The sequence below is a fragment of the Astatotilapia calliptera genome, chromosome 1, assembly GCF_900246225.1.
Source record: "Astatotilapia calliptera chromosome 1, fAstCal1.2, whole genome shotgun sequence".
Taxonomy (NCBI): domain Eukaryota; kingdom Metazoa; phylum Chordata; class Actinopteri; order Cichliformes; family Cichlidae; genus Astatotilapia; species Astatotilapia calliptera.
Genome location: NC_039302.1, coordinates 12,665,362 through 12,693,027, shown reverse-complemented (window position 1 = coordinate 12,693,027; position 27,666 = coordinate 12,665,362). Strand labels below are relative to the sequence as shown.

General features: G+C 42.4%; 2 protein-coding genes across 2 annotated transcripts in view; one reads left to right on the top strand and one right to left on the bottom strand.

The window, feature by feature from the left end:
• Positions 1–15,577, top strand: part of LOC113020750 (protein TANC1-like) — a 50,288-nt gene extending 34,711 nt beyond the window's left edge. Inside the window, exons 13-29 of the mRNA XM_026164967.1 lie at positions 70–378; positions 3,420–3,620; positions 3,778–3,881; positions 4,610–4,718; positions 5,050–5,172; positions 5,265–5,501; positions 5,794–6,003; positions 6,213–6,294; positions 8,289–8,422; positions 8,500–8,623; positions 8,720–8,895; positions 9,303–9,432; positions 11,531–11,560; positions 11,652–11,743; positions 11,833–11,979; positions 13,005–13,105; positions 13,234–15,577. Coding sequence (XP_026020752.1) covers positions 70–378; positions 3,420–3,620; positions 3,778–3,881; positions 4,610–4,718; positions 5,050–5,172; positions 5,265–5,501; positions 5,794–6,003; positions 6,213–6,294; positions 8,289–8,422; positions 8,500–8,623; positions 8,720–8,895; positions 9,303–9,432; positions 11,531–11,560; positions 11,652–11,743; positions 11,833–11,979; positions 13,005–13,105; positions 13,234–14,587 — 3,663 coding nt within the window. The 3' untranslated portion in view covers positions 14,588–15,577. The remainder of the gene's footprint in view (positions 1–69; positions 379–3,419; positions 3,621–3,777; positions 3,882–4,609; positions 4,719–5,049; positions 5,173–5,264; positions 5,502–5,793; positions 6,004–6,212; positions 6,295–8,288; positions 8,423–8,499; positions 8,624–8,719; positions 8,896–9,302; positions 9,433–11,530; positions 11,561–11,651; positions 11,744–11,832; positions 11,980–13,004; positions 13,106–13,233) is intronic.
• An 836-nt stretch (positions 15,578–16,413) lies between these two features.
• On the bottom strand, positions 16,414–27,136 carry LOC113020741 (WD repeat, SAM and U-box domain-containing protein 1-like). The gene is made up of 13 exons (XM_026164954.1): positions 27,060–27,136; positions 25,910–26,321; positions 25,244–25,431; positions 24,713–24,799; positions 24,098–24,191; positions 23,452–23,485; positions 23,290–23,330; positions 19,621–19,727; positions 19,475–19,492; positions 19,000–19,026; positions 18,530–18,709; positions 17,122–17,256; positions 16,414–17,037 (listed from the first exon to the last, which is right to left on the bottom strand). The coding sequence occupies exons 2-13, from the start codon at positions 26,305–26,307 to the stop codon at positions 16,886–16,888; spliced, it is 1,461 nt and encodes a 486-aa protein (XP_026020739.1). The 5' UTR covers positions 26,308–26,321; positions 27,060–27,136; the 3' UTR covers positions 16,414–16,885.
• Between the last annotated feature and the right edge of the window lie 530 nt (positions 27,137–27,666).

The following is a 27,666-nucleotide window of genomic DNA, read 5'->3' as shown; positions in this document are numbered from 1 at the left end:
AGCTCTTTAACTGTTGAATTGTGCCTTTGTGTGGTATCAGCAGTAATTTAACTGTTTCTTCTCCTGCAGGATATCACCACCCTCCTTCCATTCTCTGGTATTTCGCTGGACATCCTGCCAGACAGCAGCGATCTGGGAGCCGACCTGAGTGACTACATCCATCACCGGGTCAGCAGCAGCACCCAGATTGCCGCTAATGTCACCACGCCAACAGGTTCCGCCCCTGATCCTCTGCTCCTGAGCAAATTCAGCAGCCATCTGTCAACACGGAGCCACGGCTCCATCCTCTATCTTCAGCTGACCCTGGATCTGTTCCACAAAGGCGATCTGGCACTGAAGGGAGGAAACTACCTGGTCGTGCCTGTCTCCCTGTCAGAGGTCAGACATGTAGAGCATTGATTTGTAAAAATGCTCATTTGAAACGTCTTACTGAAAGGTACCTGGAAGCTCTACTAATCTGAGAGTGCAGAACAGCAAAGCACTGGACAAGCATAAATAAAAGCGTGCACCGAAGTAGTTCACATTAGCCTAAAGTAATGGATAAATCTCCCTGTAAATCAAATAGGAAATAAACATTAGCTGTTCTAAAAGTTCTGCTTTACAGCTTATCTGTGTATACACAGGGGTAGGGTTTGTGGTGAATACTCTCTTCCACATTATCTTTAGACTAATAGAAACTCTAATTTGATGGTGGCCGTCTTGCCAGTCTGTTGTGAAATCACTCGCTTCTCTCAGGGTGCAAAAAGCATTTCTTGTTGCTGGAAACCTAGCCAGCTAGCTGCCTGCAGGGAGAAATATCTCAGCAAGTCCTGTAGAGTGAAAGTGTCTTAGAGCTGCATACTTCTTAATGGTCTGTAGGGGCCGACCCTTTTGTCAAAAAGGCTTCCATTTGTATAAAAATCTGTCGACAAACAATCCTTGGTTCCTTTGCTCTGGGACTTGGGATGGGTATCATTTAGATTTTAGTGGTACTATTTCGGTACTTCGAATTAATAACAAAATTAAAAGGATATCAGATCAGAGATCATTTTCTCATGTATCATCTGTCTAGGATGCTCAAAAAACCAAAAATTACATTTGATGTATTCCACCCATCCAAAACAAATGAAGTCTATATTAGCGTATCCAGTATGCAAGAATTAAAAACCTCCACCTTGAACAGATGTTCAGCATTTTTTCTGACAACATTTACTGTGCTGTAATATTACTTTACTTTTTACTAGCCTCCAAATCGCTGAAGCTGAAATTGGGAATTAAGAGCAACAAATCAGATGATGTTTTGACCATCTCAGACTTAATTCACGCACCCATAGCAGTCAGTTATTTGAAACCCAGTGACCTGCGTTCATATTTTAGATGAGATACCCAGTCATTTAGATATTTATCTGTGTGCGTCAGACTGCTAGCATAACATACCTGAAGCAATGACAGACAAAATTTCTGCAGTACCAACAATAACACGAGAGCTCGGTGATTTTTCAGTCTTTAATAATTTAGCCCCAGGGCCAGTTTGGCACCTGTGCCTATTAGTGACCATAGCAAACACTTTTCCAGGGGCACTGATGGAACAACAGGCAAGGCAGGCAACTGCTTGGGCGTCCCATGCCAGTTGGGAGGGGGCCCCTAAGGACCTGACAAACTTTAAACTACAGCAGCGGCAAAGTGCAGAATTTTCCCTGACACTGGTGGAGGCCTGACCACTTAGGGCACACCTGGATCTGCTGACTCCTGTTGATCCTGCTTAGGTCTAACTTTAGTAGAGTAGGTCTTTGGATCTGGAGGGCATAGAACAGCCAAGACACATAATTACCATTGGTACAATAAGACCTCTTACATTTCATTATTATTATTATTATTTTTAACTGTTGGTGTCATAAATAAGATAACAGTGATGTTCACTGGTTGACGGTGTCTCCTGTGAATGTCTGCCTACAGCCCCAACAGACTCTAAAGTAGCCGCTGCACTTTCTTGATAATAGAGGGCTCAGTCTCTAGCATCAAGTCATCGTGAAGTTCATCATGTAAATTATGGTCAGAAATGAAGGTGAACCAGAGTCCACCTCTTTCCCTAACGACTTGTAAATGGCAAGTCATTAGCTAATGAACTAATGACTCTGCTCATTGGCTAATAACACGCATTGTATAGTCTGATTTCAACTGTAAAGGTGGTGATGGAGAAAAGCTCATCTCAAGCCTTCACAGCTACACTTCACTAACCAATGTTTGCTGTCATTGCATCTACAGCAATCTTCAATATACAGTCTGTGGTCAGTCCGCTTTGCTAAATCCGCGTCAGGATGTATTTGGGATCTTTAGAAAATGTTCTCCCCTTTAAAGGGCTCTAAAAAGTCTGACACTGTAAAATCAGCCAGCATCCGTCACTCCAGCTGGTGTAGTTTGTTAAATTATGCATGACAGAAAAGGTTGTGAACCACAGATGTGGAATAATGTGCGTGTCACTGAGTTATCAGTTCAATAAAGAGGTAATTTGCAATTTTTTAATCTTCCAGAGTTAAAAAGACATATTTTACCTGAAGTGCATTGTTGGAAATGTTCTCCTCCTCCACATTTGGGCGAGTTCACAGTCTAGCACTTAACAGTTATCAGTCATCCTGTTGAGCTGTCTGTCGTGAAATGGCATCTCGCTCCAGGCTGAAGTAATAATCACTCTTCATAAAATCTACACACAATTAAGGTACACGGGCAACAACATTCAGGGATGTGTTTCAGGAGGAAGAGGAAACGGTACCCGCACGCTGCTCAAATCAATAAACGTGACAGAAGGCTGAAACTTCATAAAAAGTGCCAAAAATAGCTCTTGGTAAAAATGACATTTTATTGTTACATAATCATTGGTGTAAAGTCAGGCAATGGATGACTTAGAAATGCAATTACACAAAGATTGGATGATGCCACAAAAAGGAAGCATAAATGTGAGGTAAGGATGTGTAGGCCAAGGTTGTGGATGGCAACAGTTATACACAGAAACAACTGGAGTGCCCGATGAATCTAATAACAATAATAATAATAATCATAAGCTCTTGAAATACACTGTACTTTTAGCTTATTTTACCTTTGACTCACACTTACATGTGTTTTTACCATCATGATGATGCGTGCAATCCTCCGACCGGCTTATTAATAGGTGCAAGATGGCATCGAATCCAGTACTGCAAAATGATAGAAGCTGTCATGCAGACTAGCTTTACAGAAGATGTTTACGTTGGTCCTGATAATGTGATTAATATTTACCATAAACCCACCACACAAACATCAAAGGCACATCAAAGCGCTACCTGCCAGCTACATTTTGCCAAACAGTGTTGTTGTATATTTTTAAATTGTTTATTGTTTCATTATTTTAATGTAAAGTAAAGAAAATCCACTGCAAATGATTAACAGCATGTGCTGTCTGTTAGGTGTACCTGCTGATGTGTCGTGTGAGCTTTCCGGATAAAGAGCTCTTTGAGCGGGTGCTTCCGGTGCTAAATGTGGCACTGGCGTCTCTGCACCCACTGGCTGATGAGCAAATGTTCAGAGCACTGAACGCAGGCAGTGTCAAGGGGGAGCTGGAGTGGAAGGACTTCCAGCAGAGATTAGACAGCCTGGCTGGGTTCATGGTAAGATTGTTGATATGGTGGCGTGACGGCGTCCGTAATGAGTCAAACTTTTGTCTGGTTTGAATAATGTGTGAATAAAATCCAGTGACATCTAAGAAGATCTGGTTGGACGCTAAGGGAATCATTTAAGAAATGTAACTATCACTTGTGTTCGTAGGTGAGACGCAGAGACGGCACACGGATGCTGTGTCATCCCTCCTTCAGAGAGTGGTTGGTTTGGCGAGCTGATGGAGAAAGCAGCGACTTTCTCTGTGACCCCAGGTGAGACTAAAATGGTCGCGCAGCAGAGGACTCTTAAGATTCATGTATAACAAATCAGTTTAAGATTTAAAAAATTCAGCTCATTAAACAAATGTTATTATTAGACAACCTGAGTAAATACAAAATGCAGTTTTTAAATTAGGATTTGATCCAAACCTACCTGACCATATGTGAAAAAGTAATTTTCCCTGTTGTTAAATCATGGATTAACTGTAATTACCCACATTTTGTAGAAAACGAAATTACATTTTATTAGCCACACCCAGGCCTGATTACTGGAAGACCTGCTGAATCAAGAAATCACTTAAATAGAACCTGTATGACAAAGCGAAGCAGGCTAAAAGATCTCAAACAGCAACACGTTCATGTCACAATCTCACAAAACAGCTGAGAAACAAAATCCCTGATGTCTTATCAGTCTGGAAACGGTTTACAAAGTCGTTCTAAGACTTTGGGACTCCAGTGAACCACAGTGAGAGCCATTATCCACAAATGGAGAAAAGCTGGAACAGTGCTGAATTTAAAATCATTAAAAAATTGCATTTTGTATTTCCTTGGGTTATTTTTGCCTATAATAAAATTTGTTTGATGATCTGAAACATGTAAGTCAGATAAATATGCAAAAAATAACAAATCAGGAAGCGGCAAATGCTTTCTCACGGCACCGTAGATTTATTTGATTAGAACTTTTGGTAATGTATCCTGTTTCTTATTTGTAAATCGCACAGGAGCGGCCACGCTCTCCTGGCATTCATGTTCTCCAGACAGGAGGGAAAGCTCAACAGGCAGCAGACTATGGAAATGGGGCACCACATCCTCAAGGCTCACATATTCAAGGTAATAGGAAATGTGATACTCTGTATATAACTTGTTAAGTAGGTTTATGAGCGTAGCTGAGGAATCCAAAAGCTTCACATAAACAAGGTCCCATACTTTACCGTGTTTAGCTGCATGGAAACACATGAGTAAGAGTGAACCCAGGTTCCTACTGTCACCCACGCATATTAGCACTACTCATAAACATAAACATCAACAGTGAATATTGAACTGTCTTATGTGTGTGAGCTACACTCTGCTGCGTTATCCCGAGGAGCGATTCGAATTCTCCATCAGAAAAATGTTTTTAACTCTCGGCATCTCTCTGCCTGCGCCTCTGTCACACTTACAGGGTCTGAGTAAGAAGACAGGTGTGTCCTCCAGCGTTCTGCAGGCCATGTGGGTAAACTGCAGCACCGACAGTTTGTCTGCTGCACTGGCCTCCCTGCGAAACCTATATACACCTAATATCAAGGTGACACACTGCAGTGCTCTATATTTAAATGTTCTCTTCATATATATATTTTCATACAAACTGATAACTCGGAACTTCTTTTCATTTTGTAGGTGAGTCGTCTGTTAATGCTCGGTGGCGCTAGCGTGACCTGGTGTACGGAGGTGATAGGACATGCTCCCATCCTGGCTGTGCATGCCCACCTGGGTCATGTAGAGATGGTCGCTCTGCTGCTCGAAATGGGCGCTCCTGCAGATGGTACCACCGACAGCGGCATGACGCCCCTGTGTCTGGCTGCCGCCGCGGGTCACGCCGACATCGTCAGCCTGCTCTGCAAGAAAGGGAGCAAGGTCAGTGTCACTTCTGTGCCAAGATGAAGACAGACAACTATGGGCTGGGAGGGCGTAACGGGCATAATTACCGTGAATAGATCAGATTTTAATCTGTGACAGAACACTCTGCCTCTCAGTATCTCTACATCACTGATGTCCGGAACCGCTCCAGTTTTACATTCACCACAGCTCCGGGATCTATTCTAGGAGAAGGATGACACACAGTATATTGGGCTGATCTAGGCCAGCGTATTACAGGCACTAGCCAGGGTCAGTGTTCTAAGTCCTTCTGCGTATCCCTCTGCGCCAGGTGAGCCATGCTGATAAGAGCGGCCAGTGCGCGCTGGTCCACGCCGGGCTGAAGGGCCATGTAGAAATCATCAACATCCTGCTGGGCCAGGATTGGGGAGAGGAGATTCCCACTGACCCACAGCAGCACCACAGCGGTGAGACTGTGACTGGAAAAACACAGGCAGCACAGCAGGCAGCTACAGCGGCAGCCGGCGTGGGGCACACACAGGTATGTATCAGATCAAGGTCCCGCTGACAGAAACATTTTTAAAATTGCTGAAATTCGTCTCTATGTGGAACGTGGTGCTTGTCCTTGGCTGATGCAGAGGATTCATTAGATGTGGTTTGTTATTTTCTGTTCAAGGTCTGTGGGTGCTTTGCTCTGTTTTGTGTGCAGCAAGCCAGCAATAGAAGACTGTAAATTGTGTTTTCCTGCAGGTGGTGAAAAGCTTGCTGGACTTGAAAGATGAACAGCTGGCGGTGCAGATGGACGCTCACGACTCACTCTGGGGAGAAACGGGTGCATTTCTGCTACCACTCAGATAAATTTAGCTTTCTCACCTCTTTCTGTCAGTCACTGTGGTCCTAGAGTCATGCTCAAGGGCTTCGGGGTTGCATTTCATGCACATTTTAGCTCTGTGCAGGGGACACACAATAAACTTACCTGTATGTCAGGGGGGCTGCAGGAGCTCATCGTAACAATATCCATTAGCTGCTTTTAGTAGTACGATTTATTTTTTTTAAGATGCTCTGGTTGATATCAAAAAGCAGATTTGATTGTAAATCATATTTGTTTTTTGGCATAAATGGAGCATCACATTTATCGTCTGATTATCTTATGTCCAGTCGCATTCGTAAAATCTAAAAGCAGCTGCTATTCAATTGTAATACGTTTACCTCTGTCATGGATGTGATAGTGCAGCTTGCAGAATTCTGTTAAGTCCATTTCCTGAAAGCATGTCAGACACACGGCCTGTTTCTGTGCCTACAGCACCATTATGCTATAATTCTATTACACAGTCCCCTGCAGGACCGAAGCAGCAAAAAAAGGAAGCACAAAGTACCCTTGTGAACATCCACCTTTGTGTGGGCACTGCTCTTGCTTTGTTTTATGTTTAGTGTTGGGATGATCAGATTAGAGTCCATTAGCAAAGGCAAAGTGGTCATTCGAGGTACATGTTAAAGTCTAATTACTGAACCAAGGATTTCCACTTGTTTGGGGAGTGAGTGATGCATATCACATTTTTTAAATCTTCTTTTTAAAGGGGACCCCCTATTCTACTTTCAAACTTTAACATTTTAGTGTCTAGTGTTTAGTGTCTTTGATGTGGCACGTGGGTGCAGTGGTCAGCACTGCCACTTCGCAGCAGGAAGGCTGTGGGTTAGAACTGGCCTTGGCGTGTGACAAAACCCCAACAATCATGAGCGAGTACTTTAGCGACCATGGGAAGGATAAACTCCCTTTTAACAGTAAGAAACCTCCGGTAGATCTAGTCTCCTCCAGCTTCCTCCCACAGCCCAAAATATGCTTAATGAACTAATCGGTGGTTCTGAATTAGCCATAGATATGGATGAGTGAGTGTGTTGTTGTCAGTCTCTCTGTGCTAGCACTGTGACCGACCGCCAAAACTGCAAGATAGGCTTCAAGCCCCACACAAGAAAATGGATGGATCCAAATAAAGCTGTGTGCCTGAGAGGATCATATTAGGGATATCCCTGCTCCCCCAGTGAAATCATAAATAGCCTAGATAGGCAAAAACTGAATCCTGAGCTTTCAGCCCATAATTTAAAATCTTTGCCATGTTTAACACGAGCATCCACCATTGTAACAGTGCAGAAAATAAAGCAAATCTTAATAGGTCCCCTTTAAGAAGAATATTTTCACCTGTTCACTTTAGTTTGTATTGAAAACAGCAGTTCCACTGATCCCGCTGCTCCATTGTGCAGCTCCACAAATTCGTCTTAAACACAGGCAGCTGCACAGCGAGGGGGTTTGTTGTTTTTTTCTTTGACTCATATGGCAATAACTCCTCCTTAAACACAGTGTTATATAATAGATTTGTCCACTGAAGCATGTGGACACATTAAACAGAATGTCATTTATCAAGGGTACTTGGAGAATATACCAGTACAGCATCAATACCGTGCCTCTGTCCCCAGCAGCTCAATTAGCTGAGGGACTCGCATACTGGGGAGGAAAAAATGGTCAGTGCCCACAGTTTGTCAGAATAACACTGGCTGATTAGGGTGGGGTGCAGATTGTTTGGTGTGTCATCATTAGAAATAACTGTATGCTGCTTGCTTTTTTTTATTGCGTTGTGTAACAGAAAGTGTGTTTCTCAGATATCTACATTTAAAAGCAGAAAAGTGTTAGAATCATACAGATTATGGAAATAACAGGCCTCTTTTTTTGTCTCCTTTCTGTTTCTCACTTCGGCTTCTACTTCTCTCCTAAATGTGTCAATTACATATTCTTCTCTTCGCCTCCTCATCTCTATGCCGACCCTCTGTCAGTGCTCAGTGCAGCAGCAGGGAGAGGGAGGCTCGAGATGTGCGCCTTCCTCCTGGAGCGGGGGGCAGGGCTCGAGGAAGCAAACCGCAGAGGAATGGTCCCTCTGCTTAGTGCTACCAAACATGGACACACACAGGTGAGGAGGTTCTTCTCCTTACCAGTTCTGTCTTCTGTTTTTTCAATTTTTAAAATTATTTATTCTCACTTTCCCAGGTTGCCGAGCTGCTACTGAAGCAAGGTGCAGACATCGACGCCACTGATAAGCAGGGACGCTCTGCGCTGATACTGGCCGCCTCTGAGGGCCACGCAAGCACGGTTGAACTCCTGCTGTCAAAGGGTGAGAGTAAGCACCTTTTACAGTGAGATCCAAGGTTGTTTGAAGTGTATATATATATGAACTGGAGAGCAATACTTTTATTGTTTGTGGTCCCAGGTGCTTCTCTGTCCTCTGCTGATCAGGAGGGGCTGACTGCACTTAGCTGGGCCTGCATGAAGGGCCAGAAAGGTGCAGTGCAGGTTCTGATGGAGGCAGGAGCTGACCTGAACCATCCAGACAGACAGGGGCGGACTCCGCTTGACCTAGCTGCCCTTAACGGGGATGCAGATACAGTGGGTTTAATGGTTATTGACAATATTCTGCAAAACATGCAATTAAAAGATGATTAGCAACACGCAACACATAATTGCAATAAATTGTAGATAAATGTTGCAATTACTATAATAACCATAACAATCTTCATGCGGCGCTCTGCACAAGACCTCAGATTTCCACAACAGTTCATGCAGCCAGCCTTCAATCCAAGCATTTTGGCTTTGATTTGTTCCGCTGATGAGCAGGAGAGTAATCAAAGACTTTGATAATCAACAGTTTTCCAAAGTCAGCAGCAGAGCGCCCGTCTGCTAATTTAGTGAGGCTTACTGCTCATAATCAATGAGACTATTTAAAAATCAGCATTTCATCGCTGAAGTAATTAATTTAAATATAAATATGTTAATATTGTTCAATGACTGTTCAGGTGCATTGCCTGGTGGAAAATGGAGCGGTGCTGGAGAGAGCTGACAACAGTTCCAGAGTTTCGGAGAGAGCGACTGGCTGCCAGAACCCGGCGCTGGTGGCGTCGCTGCTTAAGAAGGGATCCAAAATGGGTATGAACCTTTTTTTTGTTTAAACTTTAGCAGGCCTGCAGTAAAGGCCACATCTTAAAAAAAAAAAAAGGTTTTGAAACTTGTAGGTTTATCTGAGTGCAGTGGTTTACAAATTCACTTAAAGAGCAAATGATCCCTGGTTTGATTTCAGGAGGAGACACAAAGAAATGTTTAATAAGGGTGCAAAGTAAATGGTGTGCAAAATATAATTGTCAAGCTCATATGCAGCCCTGTATCATACGCAGATTTATTATGTGAAAAGTAAAGCTGCACAAGTATTGCTTAAACTACACAAAGGTGATCATGTGATAGAAATGTGTGGAAAAAAATATTTTAACTTATTATTTAATTAGTTAAAATTCTAGTAGTAAGTAGTTTACTACTTTAGAGATTATATATTCAAATATATTTAAAGAACCTGAATCTAAATTAAATTTGCACATTTGAATTGATGCTTTTCAGAATCATGACTTGATATTGTTGTATTATTATTATTGATTTGTTGATGCATATATCTCTTTATTGTTGCAGCTGTTGGTAGTTTAATTACTTATATGTTGCTCACTAGCTTAAACTGTAACAATGCAATTACTTTGTAAAATAATAAGCAAGTAAAGCTTAGTATGGAGTAAAAAACATAATGATTGGACTCAAAATGTAGTGGAGTAAAAGCAGTATAGCATAGAAATATTTCAATATAGTATAAGTATCTCTTGAATTTAAAACTTGGTAGAACCTCCTTTAGCAGCAACAACCTCCACCAGGGGTTTCCTGCAGGGATTTATGATGAACCAAACCAGGCTATATTTTCCAAGAATAGCAGACTTAAGCGTTTATAATTAACCACATTTTGCTTGCCTTTATTTTATTTAATCGCAGAGGTTCACTTACCTAGTATAGTCTATACTGTACATTTTTCGCATTGTGTGCAATGAAAACACGAAAAGCACAACTTTATATGTGTTTGCTTTGTTAGGAGCAAGGCAGTGAAGATGCATAGGTACCCGTAGCGTTCCAACTTTACCCATTCATCGTCTTTCTCTTCTCCTGTCACTGAAGTCTGCCACACTGATTGATTACAGGCTACTGATTCAGTTTCACGTCTGCGTCTCAAGCAGTCTTACACCCGTGAAGGGGTTTTGAACCAAAACAGAAAGTGGGGTTATCTGAGTAACGGCTTCAAATGCAAGTTGTCTCTTTTTCCTGTGGGATTAACCTTGCAGTCATGTCTTTAGACTGTGACCCACACAGGCATGGATGAAACACCCAAACCTCACACCTTAAAGGTCAACACCGACCAGGCCTTCTTGCTGCCATGAAACTAAAGAATAAAATACATTTTTCTGCATCTTTGAGGCATAAGCAATCAGGCAAAAAAAACGAAACTACATTTAATAAGCACAAACAAATGTTGTGTTACTGTAATAACAAGAGCATTTGGAGTAGAGAGAATATTGCACGATCATCAGGATCCCTTAAATCAGTTGTCTGAACCACATTTGTCTCAAGGCAATGCTGCGTGCCCTGACTTATTGCTTTTTAGAGAAGAGCTACTTCATTCAAAAGGGAATTATTTATCAGTCCCACACATTATGAAAAAAAATGTGAGATTTCCTTCCAAACAGTTATGAATGAAGTATTTGAGAACCAACAAGGCTGTGATAAGACACAAACACCCGACAAGATAGCAGTGGTTCAGAGGAAGAGGTAACTCCTCCTACATGGTCCTAACCTAGTCACCTAGTTGAGTTTTTTTTTTTTTTTTAAAGCAATGTATGAAGACCAGGCCCCAGATCCCGTTGCCATGACAACTTTGCTCCCATCATTGCTCCTCTTCAAAACTAATTATTGTACAACAATTTTTCTTCACTAATTGCGGCACGACGTCTAACATAGCATAAAGTTGAATCGACGCGTCTCAGGCTAAGCCCATCACTCAAAGTGCGCTCGTATTCGCCTTAAACTAATCAGTGGCTCTTTACGGCTTGATAGATCTTTGATTACTGCCACACACGAGCAGTTTTACATCCACTTGTCTAACTCCCTTCTCACCTCTCTCTCTCTCCATCCCTGGTTGCTCCCCGTTATCAAACAAAAGGCTATAGAACGGCTCCGCACGATCGATCAGGTACCCGACATATGTGACATATTTAACATCCAAAGAACAAGAGATAAGGTGAGGCAGGATAATACAAAAAGTTTTTGTACCCCTCCATCAGGTCATGCTACGTGGGCTATGGCTTCCTCCAAACCAGACATTCTCCTCATCCTGCTGCAGAAGCTGATGGAGGAAGGGAACTTACTTTACAAGGTGCGGTATAGCGAATGTTACATGTTACATGTGGTGGGAAAACGATTAGTTGTCAGTAACCCCCTTTGAGTTTTTCTCTTCTTTCACAGAAGGGACGTATGAAAGAAGCAGGCCAGCGTTATCAGTATGCCCTAAGGAAACTACCACGTGAGGGGCAAGGAGAGGAGCTGAAAGGCTTGAAAGACCTGCGAGTCTCCCTCTATCTAAACCTTTCACGGTGCCGCAGGAAAACCAACGTAAGACTCACAGCTGTACCAAACCACTTCTGCACTATTTAACATCTGCAGGTTTGTTGGACACCTAGGGAATGTCAGTTAGGGCGGCCGAGGCAAGATACACGGTTTCTCAAGATGTATTATTTATCTGTATCAACATAAAAAGAACATGTCTCCGCTGGTATAGCGCAATGCAAAAATATAGCTGCTTTTCAGATCTAATTTCAGGCCTCCCTGGTAAACAGAATGTACTTGTAAGACCTGGAAGCAGGTGGTGACATAATGAATAACTGTGTGCCGTTAGTGTGGAGATAGATGTGTGTGTGGCCTGCAGCCAGGGCTGGAACCCACCCTGGTGATGACAGACGTCCTAACAGACTGTGTAAAAATGCCATCCTTAGGGTCAGTGTGGCCGATGAATAATGGAGCAGATAATGTGATGTGATAAGGTCACTCTCTCTGGCAGGCTAAGTCCACTCTCTTTCCTTCTCCGTGGCTCTGCAGGGGGTTTATTTACAGTGGCCGCACTAACGCGCTGGCTAAAATCCACATATTACAGCTGAACGCAGGCAGTAGGGGCCAGCAGGGAGACTACATGATACCGTCATTAAACATTCAACAGCGACGCTCACAATCTCACATTCAAGGCTGTCGTTTTGACCTCACTCTGAAGGACAGAATCACACTGTGTTGGTGTCATTAAATATTCACCTGAGAGTGATGATGGGAGCAGTAAAAACCAGCAGGAAAGGCAAGCCGCTCTCCTTCTGCTCCTGGTCAATAAAAATGATTGCAGCGCGAGTTCTGTTTCATTAAACAGGTTTTGATCCTCAGCTCCATATAATGAAGCGGCAAACAAACAGTATTGTTCTTTTTTTTATTACTGGAATGGCCTCAAATTATTTCTGCAGAGCCGGCACTCTCCAGGCTAGGCACTTAGAAACGCAGCTGATCATACAGTGGGGTTTATTTGTTGCTGCACGTCACGGCGTCACATTTAATTTGAAATACAAACAGCGCGTGTCACTAAATGCATTTTTCTGCAGGACTTTGGCATAGCTGAGGAGTTTGCAACAAAAGCCCTGGAACTGAAACCAAGGTCTTATGAAGCCTTTTACGCCAGAGCCCGGGCCAAGAGGAGTAGCAGGTACAACAATATTCAAGTATACTTCGAGCCGAATCCTTTTGCTTAGAGGAAATTCTTGCGAGAAAAGGCCCGCGTCCTCTCTGTATTTTTAAAAAGTTCCTTTTGTTCGTTTTCTCGGTTCTCCCCAGGCAGTTTGCTGCAGCGCTGGCAGATCTCCACGAAGCAGCACGACTCTGCCCGTCCAACCGGGAGATCCGACGCCTGCTGGCACGAGTAGAGGAGGAATGTAAGCATCATCAGAAGCTTTCCAGCAACAACTCGGCACAGGGTTACAACAGGGACCCTCACACCCACCATCATCAAACCACAGAGGAGGAAACGGACGTCTTTTCACAGGGAAGTCTGGAAAGGCACATCCCAGCAGAGCAGGCCAATGCGGAGAAGGAAGAAGAAAAGGAAGATGGCGAGGAGGTGAGCCTGCAGTGTGGGAAAAGTCCTGAATTTTGGCCTCTGAATCCATACGCTCCGAACAGGACTCTCCCCGGAGCTGTGGCCTTTGGATTAGGAGATCAGTCGCCGAGCTTTCATCAAGAGGAATATGTACAGAACCAGCTGTTTGTGGACATGCCCGAGCCAGTTCCTGCTGTTAACAGGCAACTCCAGAGCCAGGGCAGCAGGACTCATCACCAGTGCCACTCCCTCCAGTCAGGGAGCAGAATTGGGGGCAGGCCTCTGTCTCTGTGCGGTCCTTCTAGTCCTTTGCCAGGTAGACACATCTCCACCTCTCTGAGGCCTGCACCTGTTATGGGTATCGACATCGGCCCTGGATCCTGTGAACACTCTGGGCTCAGTCCTACTGAGCACTATCACCCTATGTCTCCCAACAGCTCCTCCCCACCTGGACCTCTGCAGATGTACCAGCCGCGCTCCTCCAGCTTCTCCAGGGGCTCTGACAGGCTCTCTACCCACTCTGTGGCTCTGGATGGCCTGGCGCTCGCTTTAGGTGCTGGTATGGAGGTTAGGCGGGAGGGTGGTGGAGCAGGAACAACAGGCTCAAGGGGCTCCAGCTCCAGTCAGGCCTCCAGTGGGAACCTGTCAGATGGGGGCAGGCAGCAGGCACCAGATGCCCCGTGCCCTATCAAGAGCAGCGGTAGCTTCAAGACAAAACCTGAGTTAAAGCCCCGGCCCTTTATGGGGGTCATGGACAAAGCGGTGCGAGTCAGCCAGCAGGCCTCTGGCCTGAGCCGGCAGGGAGGAGGGGTGGAGAGCTTCAGCATGTCCGTGATGGAGTTCCAAGGGCTGAACAATGAGTTCAAACACGCATCATTCCAGGAGCAGCACTCTGTGAGCCACAGCAACAGCCAGCAGCAGGGCCGTGAGTTTGGAGACCGGCTGCACCAGCGAGAGGGCAGAGGTACCACATCCTCCCAGCTACGCTTCCCCGAGGGGAGGCACAGGCAGGCGAGCCTGACGAGAGACAACCCAGCTCTGCACATGGCTCCCATAAAGCCCAAACGCTCTTTTATAGAATCCAACGTCTGAGCGTAGTTTCTCAAAGCACAGGAGCAGGCTGGTTTTTTTCAACAAGCTATGTCCCACATTAGGTAGCAAGGGAGACGGGCGTGAGAGCGGCTCCCTTCCCTGAGCCTGTTTTGTAGATTTATGCTGCTGCACTGCATTTACAATCTAGAACCAGTGTTCAACTCAGGCTACTATGCTTTTGCTTACATGTATACAGCTAGTGTATTCAAGAAGACCAGACATACCTTAAGTAGGGATTTAAATTTAAAAAAAAAAAAAAAAGAGTAGTCTATTGTCTCAACTTTTAATTCATAATATCAAATATAGAAAACTGAGAAAGCTTTGTGCACGAATATACGAAACCTCACGCTGTTTGTTGCAGGATATGACCATTTCTATTGTGAAGTGTCTTTTAAAAAACATTTATATTTGTACGGTGTACACTATATTTGCAGATTATCTATTTCCCTGTAAGTGGTTATCTGTTAGCATTACAGGCTTCAGAACGGATTACTTCGTGTACCCGAGATCCTTTTTCTTGGTGCATTTGACTAGAAAAACACAAAAAAAAGGCACTGTACATGACATTGTTGGACAGCTTCTTGTCATAATCTTACAAGTGACTGCTTCAGTATTCACAGTAAATGTTATTTATTTTTGCATAGCAGAGAAAATATTCATATGAAGTGTTTATTGGTTTATTCAGACTTGAGAAAGAGCTTTTACAGAATGTGGGATAAAGAGAGAAAACAGAAACTTAAGACTTAATATATGTTCATAGTTGTCATATACACTTTTCAGAGTCATACTATGGATTACAGAATATTACCACATTAATATTGTGGTATAATAAAATATTCCTGGATGACTACATTTCTACAGCTCATTCTTTCATTTTACTCCATAAAATGTTGCTTAAAGCTTCCGGGTGTGTGGGTGGGAGAAAGGCCTTTCACAGGACCTTTCACATAACTCGCCTAAATTGACATTAAAACGAGCCTTTGAAGTAAACTTCGTTGTTTAAAACTGTGGATGTTGCGTTTTCATATAAACCAAGAATGAGGGAACATTTTTGCTTCACAAACGGCAGCAACTGATGCTGTTAAAAGAAGAGGGAAGCATGCCCCAACTTTACCTTTTCCAAGCATCAAAGTTTAAAGACATGCTATCATCATATGGTTTTAATGATCTGAAATTGTTCTGAAATGATAAAAAGCATCCTTTTTTGGAAAAGGGTTGTAATAAACATCAATATAAAACACGGACTATCTTTCTCCAGTCTGGACTTGAGCATTTCGGGTCTCACCATCTTGGCTTTTCTGAACCACAATTTCTCGTGTGAGGAGTGGAAAGGAGTTAGAAACTGCCAAATGCCACACAAATGAGCATCATCTTGTATTCAGCAAGACTTTAAACTAGTGACTGAGTTTATAAAGTCATCAGGAAGATGTTTACTGAGCCCATAAACGAAGAGAGCAGAAGGATTTCTATCAGGCTTCTTATGAATTTTGCTTATTTGTGCAACCAGAGCAGTCGCCCCCTGCTGGCTAATAGAAAGAATGCAGGTGAAAGGCACTTCCACATTGGCGTCGCTGTTCCAACACAGCAGCTATGTTCATCTTTCACATACAGCCTAAGGTAAACAACAAGGTTACAGCAATCTAAATTAAATACACTGTAGATTCTTCTGATCTACAGTTAGTGCAAATAGTGTTTTGTGTATATATATATATATATATATATATATATATATATACATATATATACATACATATATATACACATATATATACATATATATACGTATATATATACGCAGGACCCTCATATATATATATATATATATTTAAATAATAAATAATAAATAATGCTAATCAGTTTCACATAATAACAAAATAGTCACCTATTTGTAAAGTGAGGTTAGGGGAATCATTAAAAGCAATGCAGGAAAATAGTTTTCCTCATTCTTCACTGATCAAAAATCAAAGCAGGGATTTCACAGGAAGGACCAAATATGAGGAAATTGAAAACATGATCCAGCCTAAAAGTGACATATTTGCTGCAGCCAAAGCCAGTTGAATTTGAGTGAATAGCTAAGTGCATTCTTGAAAACTCTGGATGCTCATGCTGGTCTTTTCCCCCCCTCTGTGTGATAGCAGGCAGCTGATTGTTGATTCGGGTTGGTCGTTTAAAATCTGGCTAACTATCATGCACACCTTTTCCTGAAACGGTGCTGTGGGCATTTATCTGAGCACTGCATTCTGCTTCTCTACACTTCAGTGAAAAATCATTAGCACGCCAGCTCAGATCCACAGATGTCTATTGGCTGGTCTTCCAGCGACCAATAGCCATCTTCAGGGTGTGGTTAGGGGTGAGCAGAGTCGTCAGCAAGGGGAGGTTGGTCATGGGGCTGGAGCGGTTTTTGGTATTAATCCAGCTCTCAATGGCCTCTTTTTCATATGAGTAGCCATCTGTTTGGGGTGGAAAAAACTGTGTAAACAACACAAAAAAGCACAAAGTAATGATGAAACACACGATCGATGATCTCAGCTCACCAGCAGCAATAACCGGCTCCTTCATCAGTTCTCTGGTGATTGGACACAGGAACTCATCGGGAATGCCTAGACACACTGAATCACTCTTCAGCTCCTCCACCTTCCTCAGGAGTTTACTGCGCAGGCCGACTGACTCTACAGACACACATCAGCCACAGAACAGAGGCACATAAAGACTTGGTGTGCAGTGATTCAAAGAAAGAAAGAAAAAAGGAAAAGGAAAATAGCTGAGCATCAAGTGGAACAAGCTGAACTGACCCAAACACTGACAGTAATATCAATACGATGAAGCCTCTGAGCATTTGTTATTCGTGTCTTTAGCACTGCGCTCTCGGGTGACAAATGTGAGCGTGGGTGAGGGTGGTGGGACCAGACCATGTCTGCTGTCTGTCCAATTCAAAGATAAATGCTCAGCAGCTACCCGGGGGCCAGTTTTACTTTGAAAAAAAAGAAATCATCACACAGAAATTATAGTTTACAAATAAACAATCTCATAAAAAATGCCTTAACTGCAAATGAACACAAAGGACTTTAAACATTGTGTGCTTTCCTCTCAAAGAGGCATTGATTTCACTCTCAGCTTTGAAAAACGCGTCAGGGCGCTCCGTCTCTCTGTCATTGTAGCAGATAAAACAGACTACTACTCTAACACTCTTCTCCAAGTTAGTTCTGGTTACAAGCAAGGTGGGATTCACGCGGCGTTACTAAGAACAGAACAATGTGAACGCGAGCTGCCACGGCGAGGAGTGATTGACAGCGACTGTGGGATGAAAATGACGGCACGGCAATGCAACAAACATTTGCTGACAACTACGTGACGAACACAGGCCTAGCTGGTAGACTGACATCGACAACATAACGCTCCGACTTTGCCGAGCGGTTTCACTTGATGGTGAAAGGGGGGAGGAAAAAAAACAAAAGCGTCTGATCAACTAAAAATAATACATTCAGACAGACTTGGAAATAACCAATAGGGCTTAGGTATAAATCCACTTTATACCGTATGGGGAATTCTGTTTTGATGATTGGGTTATGTAACTGAAGAAGCGCTCCAGATTAAACGTCCGAACCGCTAAGGTCCCTAAAGCTTAGTGGTTTCCCAGTGCAGCCTAATATTACATAATCTTGCTGAGTAAAACCCCCCCACCCCCTCCCCATCAGCACCCATTCCTTCACCCTTACTTTGATTTAATATGCCATCTTTTATCCATGTAAATAGGTGCAAAAATCCTAATCCGCACGCGGCCGTGCTCATTCTCACAAGAGACCCGGCGTGTAATGCTCATAAGACTGGGCTTTTATCCTTCTGTTCTGGACAAAAAGGAAAGTATTAGGACTGTGGGAAAAGGAGGGAGTGGGGAAGCGGCGCCGCTCTCGCTGAGCAGCGTGTGATGCTTGTCTTCCTCACCGACGTGCAGCTCTGACGCCAGTGTTTCCTTGGTGAGGCTGAGCAGCTCTGTCCCATCTATGTTATTGGCCTTAAATCTGTCCACCAATCCCTCGAGGCCTTCCTCCAGCAGCCACTCTGACACATCGTCCTCCGACCAATCGCTGACCAGCAGCTTCGATCGGCCTCCCGAGGCTCTCCCTGAGAGGGTGAGTCAAAGCAAGATGGTCAGTCCTAGACAGCTTTTGAAAAATGGACACATATTCTCCATGCAAGGCGAACCTGGAGTCCGGCTGACTGCTTATTGATCGTGAGGCTGTGGCTGTTACAGCGATATAAATAAATGTTTGAAAGATTAATGTGAAACCAAACGTGAATAGTGTGATTAGGACAAAAACAATCGCAGGCTTTCGTGCACACTTTGTCTCAGGACTGGAATATTTTTGTATAGAATATCTGCAACACATAATACAGTAAAGCTGTCTTATCACCTTTGATTGAAGTCTGAGCAGATTCTTCTGCAAGACAAACAAAACAAAGAAAAAGAACCGTAAACATGAGAAATGCAATGAAGTCTTTGGGCCAACTGCAAACACGTGAGAGTGGCGAGTGATCGAGGAAACGAGGGCGACCGTGAAACCAACATCTGTGCCCTTCTTTAGGAGACGAAGCTGCTTTAACATGTAAAATCTTAACACACACAAAAAAAAGAGCCAATGATGCTCTTGAGCTGAAACACTGTTATTAAAGGTTATACTGATTCGTACTCAGCAGAGAATATAAAGGTTATAAGGTCTTTAAAAAATCCTCTGTTTTTCAGAGCTGGCAAAAAAGGAGCAATAAAAGCTGGCCTGTTACTGCTGAGTGTTGCTTGCTGTTGTACTCAGTCTGCTGTTGTTGTTGTTAAAGTGACATAAAAATGTGTCCAAACAAGAAAAAACAAAAAAAGATAGAAAGAAAACCAACCAGGCAACAGCTTCCCGCCTTTCCGTTGGACGGGGAGGTGCAGTAAGGGAGAAAAACAAAAACAGATTACAGGAACATTTTTACAACTCATCAAAACATAGATGTGACTCTTCTAAAGTGATGCGTGTGGGTTTTTCCCTCCCTACCGTTTCCACCGCAACCATCCTCCAGCCTCCAGATGTTTATGGTCTTATCCATAGATCCTGTAGCAATAAGCGGTGAGGTCGGAGAGAAGGCGCACGCCGTCACGTACCTGCAGCAGAGGATAACCACCTGAACGCTGCTTCTATTCACAATACAGGTATAATTTCTCTATATGGTAAAAAATAACAGACTGACAGAGAAAGGTGTCCGAACAGATTTACCAGGCAAACAGCTTATGCATGATTCACCGACAACAATTATGCCAATAACACAATCACATCGATGTCAATGGGCGGGATTACATTTTCAACATCAATGCAATCATTTCCAAGAATCATACACGAACGTAATGATTACCTTGGATTTCAAATTACTCCAGCAGCTTGATAATTGTTTTTATTTTCTACTACTTTTTTAAATTAAATTACACATACACATACTACTATGCATTAATAATTCTGAAGGAAATTCACAAAGTTTTACCTTATTTTAAACTACATGTAAAAAGAAAAATGAAAAATAAGACGTTGAGTAAACCTTTGTTATACAAGCACTCAAACAGAGTCTATTAAAATCAGTAATTCAGAAGTCAAAGTGGAAAGAACCACATCTCAGTCCTGCTAAGCAGCTCGATGACTTAAAGGGAATCTTTGATGTCAGTTTCCAATTGCATGTTTGCTTGTTTTTAATACCTGGACTTGCCTAGAGTAGCTTTGCATGATTCACAGTTCAGAATAATCCTGATTAATCTTACACTGGGGCTTGGTGCACTGTCTGAAACAAACCGTTTTAGCTCCTTTTCTTTCACTTTAAGGAAACTTTCTTCTGAATGTCTGCTTGGGGGAGGAGCTTGATAAGAGATCTGTCATGAGAGCTGTCATAAGAAACGGTCACAGCAGATGGCTGTCCCTCCCTGAGCCTGTTTCTGCTGGAGAAAGTGACAAAGGTTTCTTCCTGTTAAAATTGAGTTTTTCCTTCCCACTGTCGCCAGCGTGCTTTCTCATAGGGGGTTGTGTACTTGTTGGGGTTTCTTTACTTTACAATATGAAGCACCTTGGTGACCGTTGTTGTGATTTGGCCCTCTAATAAGGAAAATTAACTGAATTGAAGACATGAGCACATTCATGCTCTCTGACCTCATGCAAAAGCAAAGAGTAGGAAAAAGAAACCTCTCTGAAATTGAGTGATTAGGCTGAAGCCTAGTTTGAGCTGACAGGGATTACTTGGACACATCCTCGCCTCATTATCTGGAACTTTGACTCTTTAATATGAGCATCGACTATTCTAACAGGAAATAAGACAAAGCATAATAGGTCTGCTTGAAGCTTTAAAACTGCAGTTGCTTCCTAGATGGCCAAAAGTTTTTTTAATTCTGGCTTGATGCTACATATGTCACAGTGATAAAAATGCTCTCCATCAGGACCAATTCAGTGAAGGCTTACCATGCTGAAAGCCGCACTGAGCATCTCAATAAGGATTAAAATCAAATTCTCAGCGGATTCAGTAAAGTCAAGGCAGCGTTAATGAGTCCAATCTCTCTTGAACCTAAGCTGGATTGCTGAGAAATGATGATCCACAAAAGCTAGCTGGCTTCACACAAATATCTCTACGATTAAAAGAGCTGAAAGAGAGGCACGCACTAACCCGACCTAAGAGACTCTCACAATGTTGTATCATCAGTTTGTCTAACTCAAAGCAGTTTCCTGAAGACATTTTGTCAAGTAATGAAAAAACTTCTTCCCCATTTATCCACTTTTCCTCAACTTGCCGCTTGCTTCCTCTTCAGTTAGTGATTTTCCAAAACGACTTTCATTCGCCCCGCTGAAAGGAGTCTGCTGCCTTTCAGACACAGGTGGCTGGATGGACGTATAAATAGCATGCAAGTGTGATCGTTCAGCTGTGGGTTTTGCGTGGGTGGGAGGGACAGAGTGAGAGTAGTCTTACCTTTTTCTAAAAAAAACACAAGTTTAGGGACAACAATGCAACACAACCCGTTTTAATCATGTAGATCAGCGGCCCCCAACCTTTTTTGCACCACGGACCAGTTTATGCCCGACAATATTTTCACGGACCGGCCTTTAGGGTGTCGCGGATAAATACAACAAAATAAAACTAGTACCGGTACTGAAAAAAAGAAGATTTATTCATAACACACGTGAAAAGACCCAGGAAAACCGAGTTAACGATAAAAACGATAACAAAATAACGCTGAAAACCCTGAAAACCATACATTTCACACCTGAGCCTCAACTCTCGCGGCCCGGTACCAAACGACTCATGGACCGGTACCGGTCCGAGGCCCAGGGGTTGGGGACCGCTGATGTAGATCACATCATGGGCGGAGTTTCAGCTATCGCTTTCCCCACAAACATGGGACTTAATGAGTTTTGAATTTTGTGTTTCTTTTATACAGACGCGTTGTCCACCAGCAGGGGCGGAGCAGGGTGGTGGCCACGGGCAGACTTGACACCTGGTTGTGCACCAGTTAGGGGGCAAAAACATACTGCAAGAGATTTAGATCCAGTACCTACTATTTCCAGTAGAATATCCTTGCAGAACCCTAGCTACCCCTAACCCTGTTTTAGTGAGAAAAAAGAAAAGAAGTCAATAGTTTTTGATGTGCGTTATCTACTGATGGCCAACAGTCACATATTCTGAATAGAGATTAGAGTCAGAATACTTGTCAACAATGATGACTTGGAGCCCAAACGCCTGTTAAAGATGTAGATTTTGTAATAATTTAAAGGTTACATGAAAATATTATTATGAATCTGGCTGTCTCTACATAACTGACTGCCACGGAGAAACCGTATAGACCTCTTTCATCGCTCAGCCACACAAGATGATAAAAACAAGATTGAAACCTCCATGCAACTAGAAATGTTGGTTACCTGGTGACTGCACTCAACTGTTTACCGTCTGAGACTGTTTGCAAGTAGTTGTGGCAAACATCTGGTCATCCAGAGAATGAGTGTCCAACACCCTTAACTTCTGCCTGACCACTTTTGATCATGAAGCGACTGCACAGGTCGCAGACTGACTCCAAACACTTTTGAATAAGTCCAGTTTAATTCATAAAAACAACCAGATTGCCAACATGTTGCAATCAGGCTAAATGAGTCTGTGCTCATGATCACAACTCATCTGCAACAGGTCTCTCTGTAAAAACAACCACTTGGCTATTCTGGTTTTATTCCTATATAAAAGCAACATGGCTAAGTGCCTATGTCATTTCCATCAGTTACATCAGTGTTATGCAGCAACTACATCACTGTTTATGGAAAAATTTACAAATTGCTGCAAGAAGAAATTAAAAACAAGAGCTCAGGTCTGTATAAAACCACAGCAAGTAATATAGACAAAACCAATAGTGCAAAAATGATCACAGTAACTTCAATTATTTTATCATTAGCTTTAACTTTAGCTATTTTAAATATTCAAAATCTTATATTGTGGCCAATTTTGTATGCTGTAATTTCTAGTTTCATCAGACGTATCAATTTAAGAATACAGAAATACAGAATCAAATCACGAACTAAACAGAAAAGAATTCTGCCTGGCAAGTTGGGAGAAAATTTCAGTATCGTCTTTGTGACACAAAGTCGTGCTTATACTCAGTGTGAAAATCCAGCAAACAAAGCCTCACCACGTCAGTGAAAATCAATGTTTACCTTTCGTGCTGTTTCAGCCTGTAAAGCAAAACTGCATTCTCCTGCAGACAATATGAGCAAAAAACAAAACATGAGCTTTCTGTATTCAATCCAGACAGATATATTTTAAAATACAATTTAAGCTAATGCCGCTTGGTAAATCAGAATAAGAGAAGTGCTTACAGCATCATAAATTGTGACTGTTTTGTCCACAGAGCTGAAAGACATAAAAATATGAGATAAAAAAAAAAAAAGATTACAACCACCTAAAAAACATTTGTATTGCTTAACTGTTAAATGCAGCACAGTAGGCTGGACTCAAATTCGTGTTCACCCATTAAGAAATAGAGCAGTCCATGTCTCCCTCTAGTGTTTGCTCCTGAGTACTGCACCGTTATATTTGTGCAGAGGTGGCCTACTTACACATCCAGGAAAACAATCTATATTTCAAAGCAGACTTTTGATCTCAAATAGATCAAGACACGGATGCTGAGGTATTTCAGATCAAGCGAGGGGTGTCAAATATAGATTTAGCTTGAAACTATGAGGGAATCAAGCTGGCTAGAAATCGTGTAAATGTGCTGCATGTTTTGGCCCATCAAATACAATTTGAGTACAATTTATATGGCAGCTACCCTCACAGTGTACCAGATTTAATTAATCTCATTACTTTGAGAGAGTGGTGCATTAAGCCAACTCCAAAATCATAAAATAAGTCCTAATTTAATATGCAATAATTTCCCAAAGTAAAGAAGAGCAAGTATTATTAAATTAATTATTAAACACAATTAGACAGCAGATGTTTTGAAAAGTAAAGTTGAGCTCTCACCCAGACACAAGTAGCTGCCCATCTGAGGAGTACGCACAGGAAAGGACGGGAGCTGATTGGCCAGTTAATGTGTGCAGGAGCTTCATCTTATACGCTGCGGAAGATAAATCACATTTGCACAAAGATCAAAATACACAGCAAGCTGGACTGTTTTCAGTTTAAGGATTAGATGGTAACATCCAGAAATAAAGAGTCTCTTTAAGGTAAAAAGAAAGAAAGGTGGGGGAGTGAAGTACAAACAGTTCATCTGCAGTTAATTTTAATAACAGCATAAAAAAAACTGGTAGCTCGTTTGGACTTGCAGCACCAGTGATTTGAATCGTTGTGCCTCTGGAAATGCATACACATCAAACTCTGAACGAGTGCACACTGAGAGGCTACAGTTTCACCACAGTGCAGGCTTCAACGGGTCACATGACAACATGATAGTCAAATTCTGCCTTAAATGGTATTACTGTGACAGCTGTTTAGCATCCGTGGAGTCTGGCATGTAGGAACAGAGGACGTGAAATCCAGGTTTGCAATGTTAGCTGATATGCAAAGAGGTCGTAAAAAATAACAACAGAAAGGGATCAAATGAGAGGAGATATACGGAGAGGGAGCGCCGCACTCTACCTCCAGAGCTCAACTTGTTTATGGCCCATATCTTCAGCAGGCTGTCCTGTCCACAAGACGCCACACGAAACTGCACAACTTGACCCCCTGAAAGACAAAAACAATAAAATGCAAAGAGAGTCTCAGTCTCTCACAAAGAAAATTACTAATAAACAATCAGTCCAAGTCCAAACAGAGCAGCAGTGTACAGATCACACCACCGATGGCATTTTAATCAAACAGCATTGCAGTAATTTGACCTTGTGTACTTTCTGGTGACTCTTCTACAAGGGATGGTGTGAGATCACTAAAAAAAATGTTATCTGCATTTTATTTAGTGATTTATTTATTTATTTGTGATCAATAAAATGGTTGTGTCACATCTATTATCGGTGTCTCTTTACTCACATAAAAAAAAATTTTAATCTGAAGAATCCAGTTTGATTTGAAAAAATACTAAATATCTGCAGGAATTGTATGCGTCCAATGTGTAAGGGCCTTTATTCCCAGAGGCTGCTGTAAAACACCCTGATGCACAGCAACAGTTCTCACCGCTGAGGATGCTCGGAGCGAAGGTACAGCAGGAGACGCCCAGGTCGTGGGCGTTCTTCTCTGCGTGGAGCTGGTTCATGCGCAGGTCCCACAAACGCAGGTCTCCGTATGTGGAGCCAGTCATAAACATCTGACTGCAGGGGCTAAAGGAGCAGGCTACCATTGTTGTGTCATTCACTGCCCCGGTCCTTCACAAAAACAACCGACAGCAGCTGCATGAGCAATTTATTTTTCACTTCAGGGCTATTATCATTCCCATTTATTAACACATGGAAACTGATAGTGACAGGAGGCCAGTGCAAACACTGGTGCAGACTCCCGTTTACATTTATGTTCCAGCTCATTTTTGTCATTATAACAAAAACTACAGACCTGTATAATGTTGAGAAGTCTTAATGTTAAGAACATCTTTAAATTTACCATCAGCCGATAACACAATAGCTTATAATAAACAACAATTATTTTAATTCTCAACTAATCTTCCATGTAATCTTGCTATCAAAAGTCAGAAAATTGTGAAAATGCTTGTCACGTTTTTTTTGTGACATTTAGAGTCACACTGCAAGATAGAGGCTTCCTAGCATTTAAGAAACTCCAGCAAGGGAAAGTTCCCTTGTTTTCCCCTTAAATAATTTAGCTTCAGAGATACTCGGTTAACAATTTTACCTTCGCAGCTGTCTGGAGGGAAAATCCCAAAGAGCCAAAGTGCCATCAGATGCACCAGAAACCAAGTGGAGAGAGTCAGGAGAGAAAGCGCAGATCCTGACGGGGCTACGGCCAGGATGCTCCAGCACAGCCTCGATCTCACCCGAGACCATTGACCAGATCACCGTGGTCGCATCTGTGGAGCACGAAGCGAGGAACTGACTACAGGTGCTGAAGCAGCAGCAGTGGACACTGTAGCCGTGACCTGTCAGCGGCGAAAAAGGCAGCTCGGAGAAATCACGGGCGTCGTATATCCTGAGGGTTTTGTCCCCAGAACATGTGGCTAACAGCTTGGCCGAGAAGGCGCACCAGTTGACATCGTCTTGATGGTGTTGTAAAGTGCAGATAAGGGATGTCATCTGGACAGCTGGACCTGAAGATGTCACAGATGGATTAAGAAAATAAAAAGCATAATTTGAAGAAAAAAAAAGTGTATTTAAATCCAAAACCACGGGATAAACAAACAAATATCAGACCAGTTTTGATCAGTTTCATCTTTAAATTTGACAACCCTTTTCCACCCATCAGTACTTAAACAACTAGAGAAGTAACAGATTATTTCACAATTATAAAATGCAACGTTGGCCTTTTTTTTTTTTTTACACTTTTTTACAAATTTAAAACAGCCTACTGAAAAACCCCATTTTACATTTAGTTCCCAATCCGATGGCTTTACACATCCCATTATTATTTTATTTGAAGTTGGGCTCAGTTTACTTACATTTTTGTTTCCTTAAAATGGACAACAAAAAAACAACAACAGGAAAATGTGTATACTTCTGCAAAGCCAAGTAACATCCTCTGTCATGTGGACAGCCAAGTTTTTGTTCCTATCTCACCTTTTACAACACAGCTGGATACACACTGAAAGTTTAAACCACCTGAACCCGTTTTCTAGCATCACATGTAAAGCTAGCAGGATGCTGCTGATGCTGTAGTGGCCGTAAGATCCGAGCGAGCTAACTGCGCTTCACAGCCGTAAAAGCAGCGTCAAACTTCATGTCAAAAATCAAACAGTCAGCCCGTCTGTGGCCAAAACTGCCTAAGAAGCAAACCCAGGCTGCAAATGTTAAGAAATCTTGTTGTAATGTAACGTGTAACGTCTCCTCACCTTTCCCCGTCGAGATGTCTACTGTCTTCGGAGTTGTTTACTTCCTCGTCAATCACCTGACCATGACGTAATGCGGCCGCGTCACCCTTTCTGTATCGTAACTTTCTGTTGACAGGACTCTAATAGTTAAAGGCCTAAAGCTTGCTTCACAGTCTTTAACGAACAGCCGTATATTAAATGTTTTATTAAAATAAATAATAATGATAATAATAATAAAATATCACAAATATTAAAAAAAATAGGAAGCAAAGTTTCCAATCTCACACAATGTACTTTAAATGAATCCAGGTTTGAATCTATCTATCTATCTATCTATCTATCTATCTATCTATCTATCTATCTATCTATCTATCTATCTATCTATCTATCTATCTATCTTTTTTACAAAAGAAAAGCACATATGCAGTACCCAGCGGTGGTGACTTTGATATATGATGTGAGAAGACTCAGAGTGAACTCGTGTTACTTCATTCCATTCAACGATATCTCTTTTCTTTGGCTTGATAAACTCTTAGCGTGCTTTTGCAGTACGCTTTCTGTCATTATCCATTTGCACTGCAACAAGCGCTGTCTGATCAGTTTTGCAGCATTTGGCTGAATCTGAGCA

Excerpts from the sequence above, each read along its gene's own strand:
- LOC113020741 (XM_026164954.1), bottom strand. The coding sequence starts at position 26,307 with ATGACATCCCTTATCTGCACTTTACAACACCATCAAGACGATGTCAAC. Across the intron at positions 17,257-18,529 it reads GGCGTCAGAGCTGCACGTCG|AGTCAGTCGGCCTGCGCAGT; the intron begins GTGAGGAAGACA and ends GTGTGTCTGTAG. Across the intron at positions 17,038-17,121 it reads GGAGCCGGTTATTGCTGCTG|ATGGCTACTCATATGAAAAA; the intron begins GTGAGCTGAGAT and ends CACCCCAAACAG.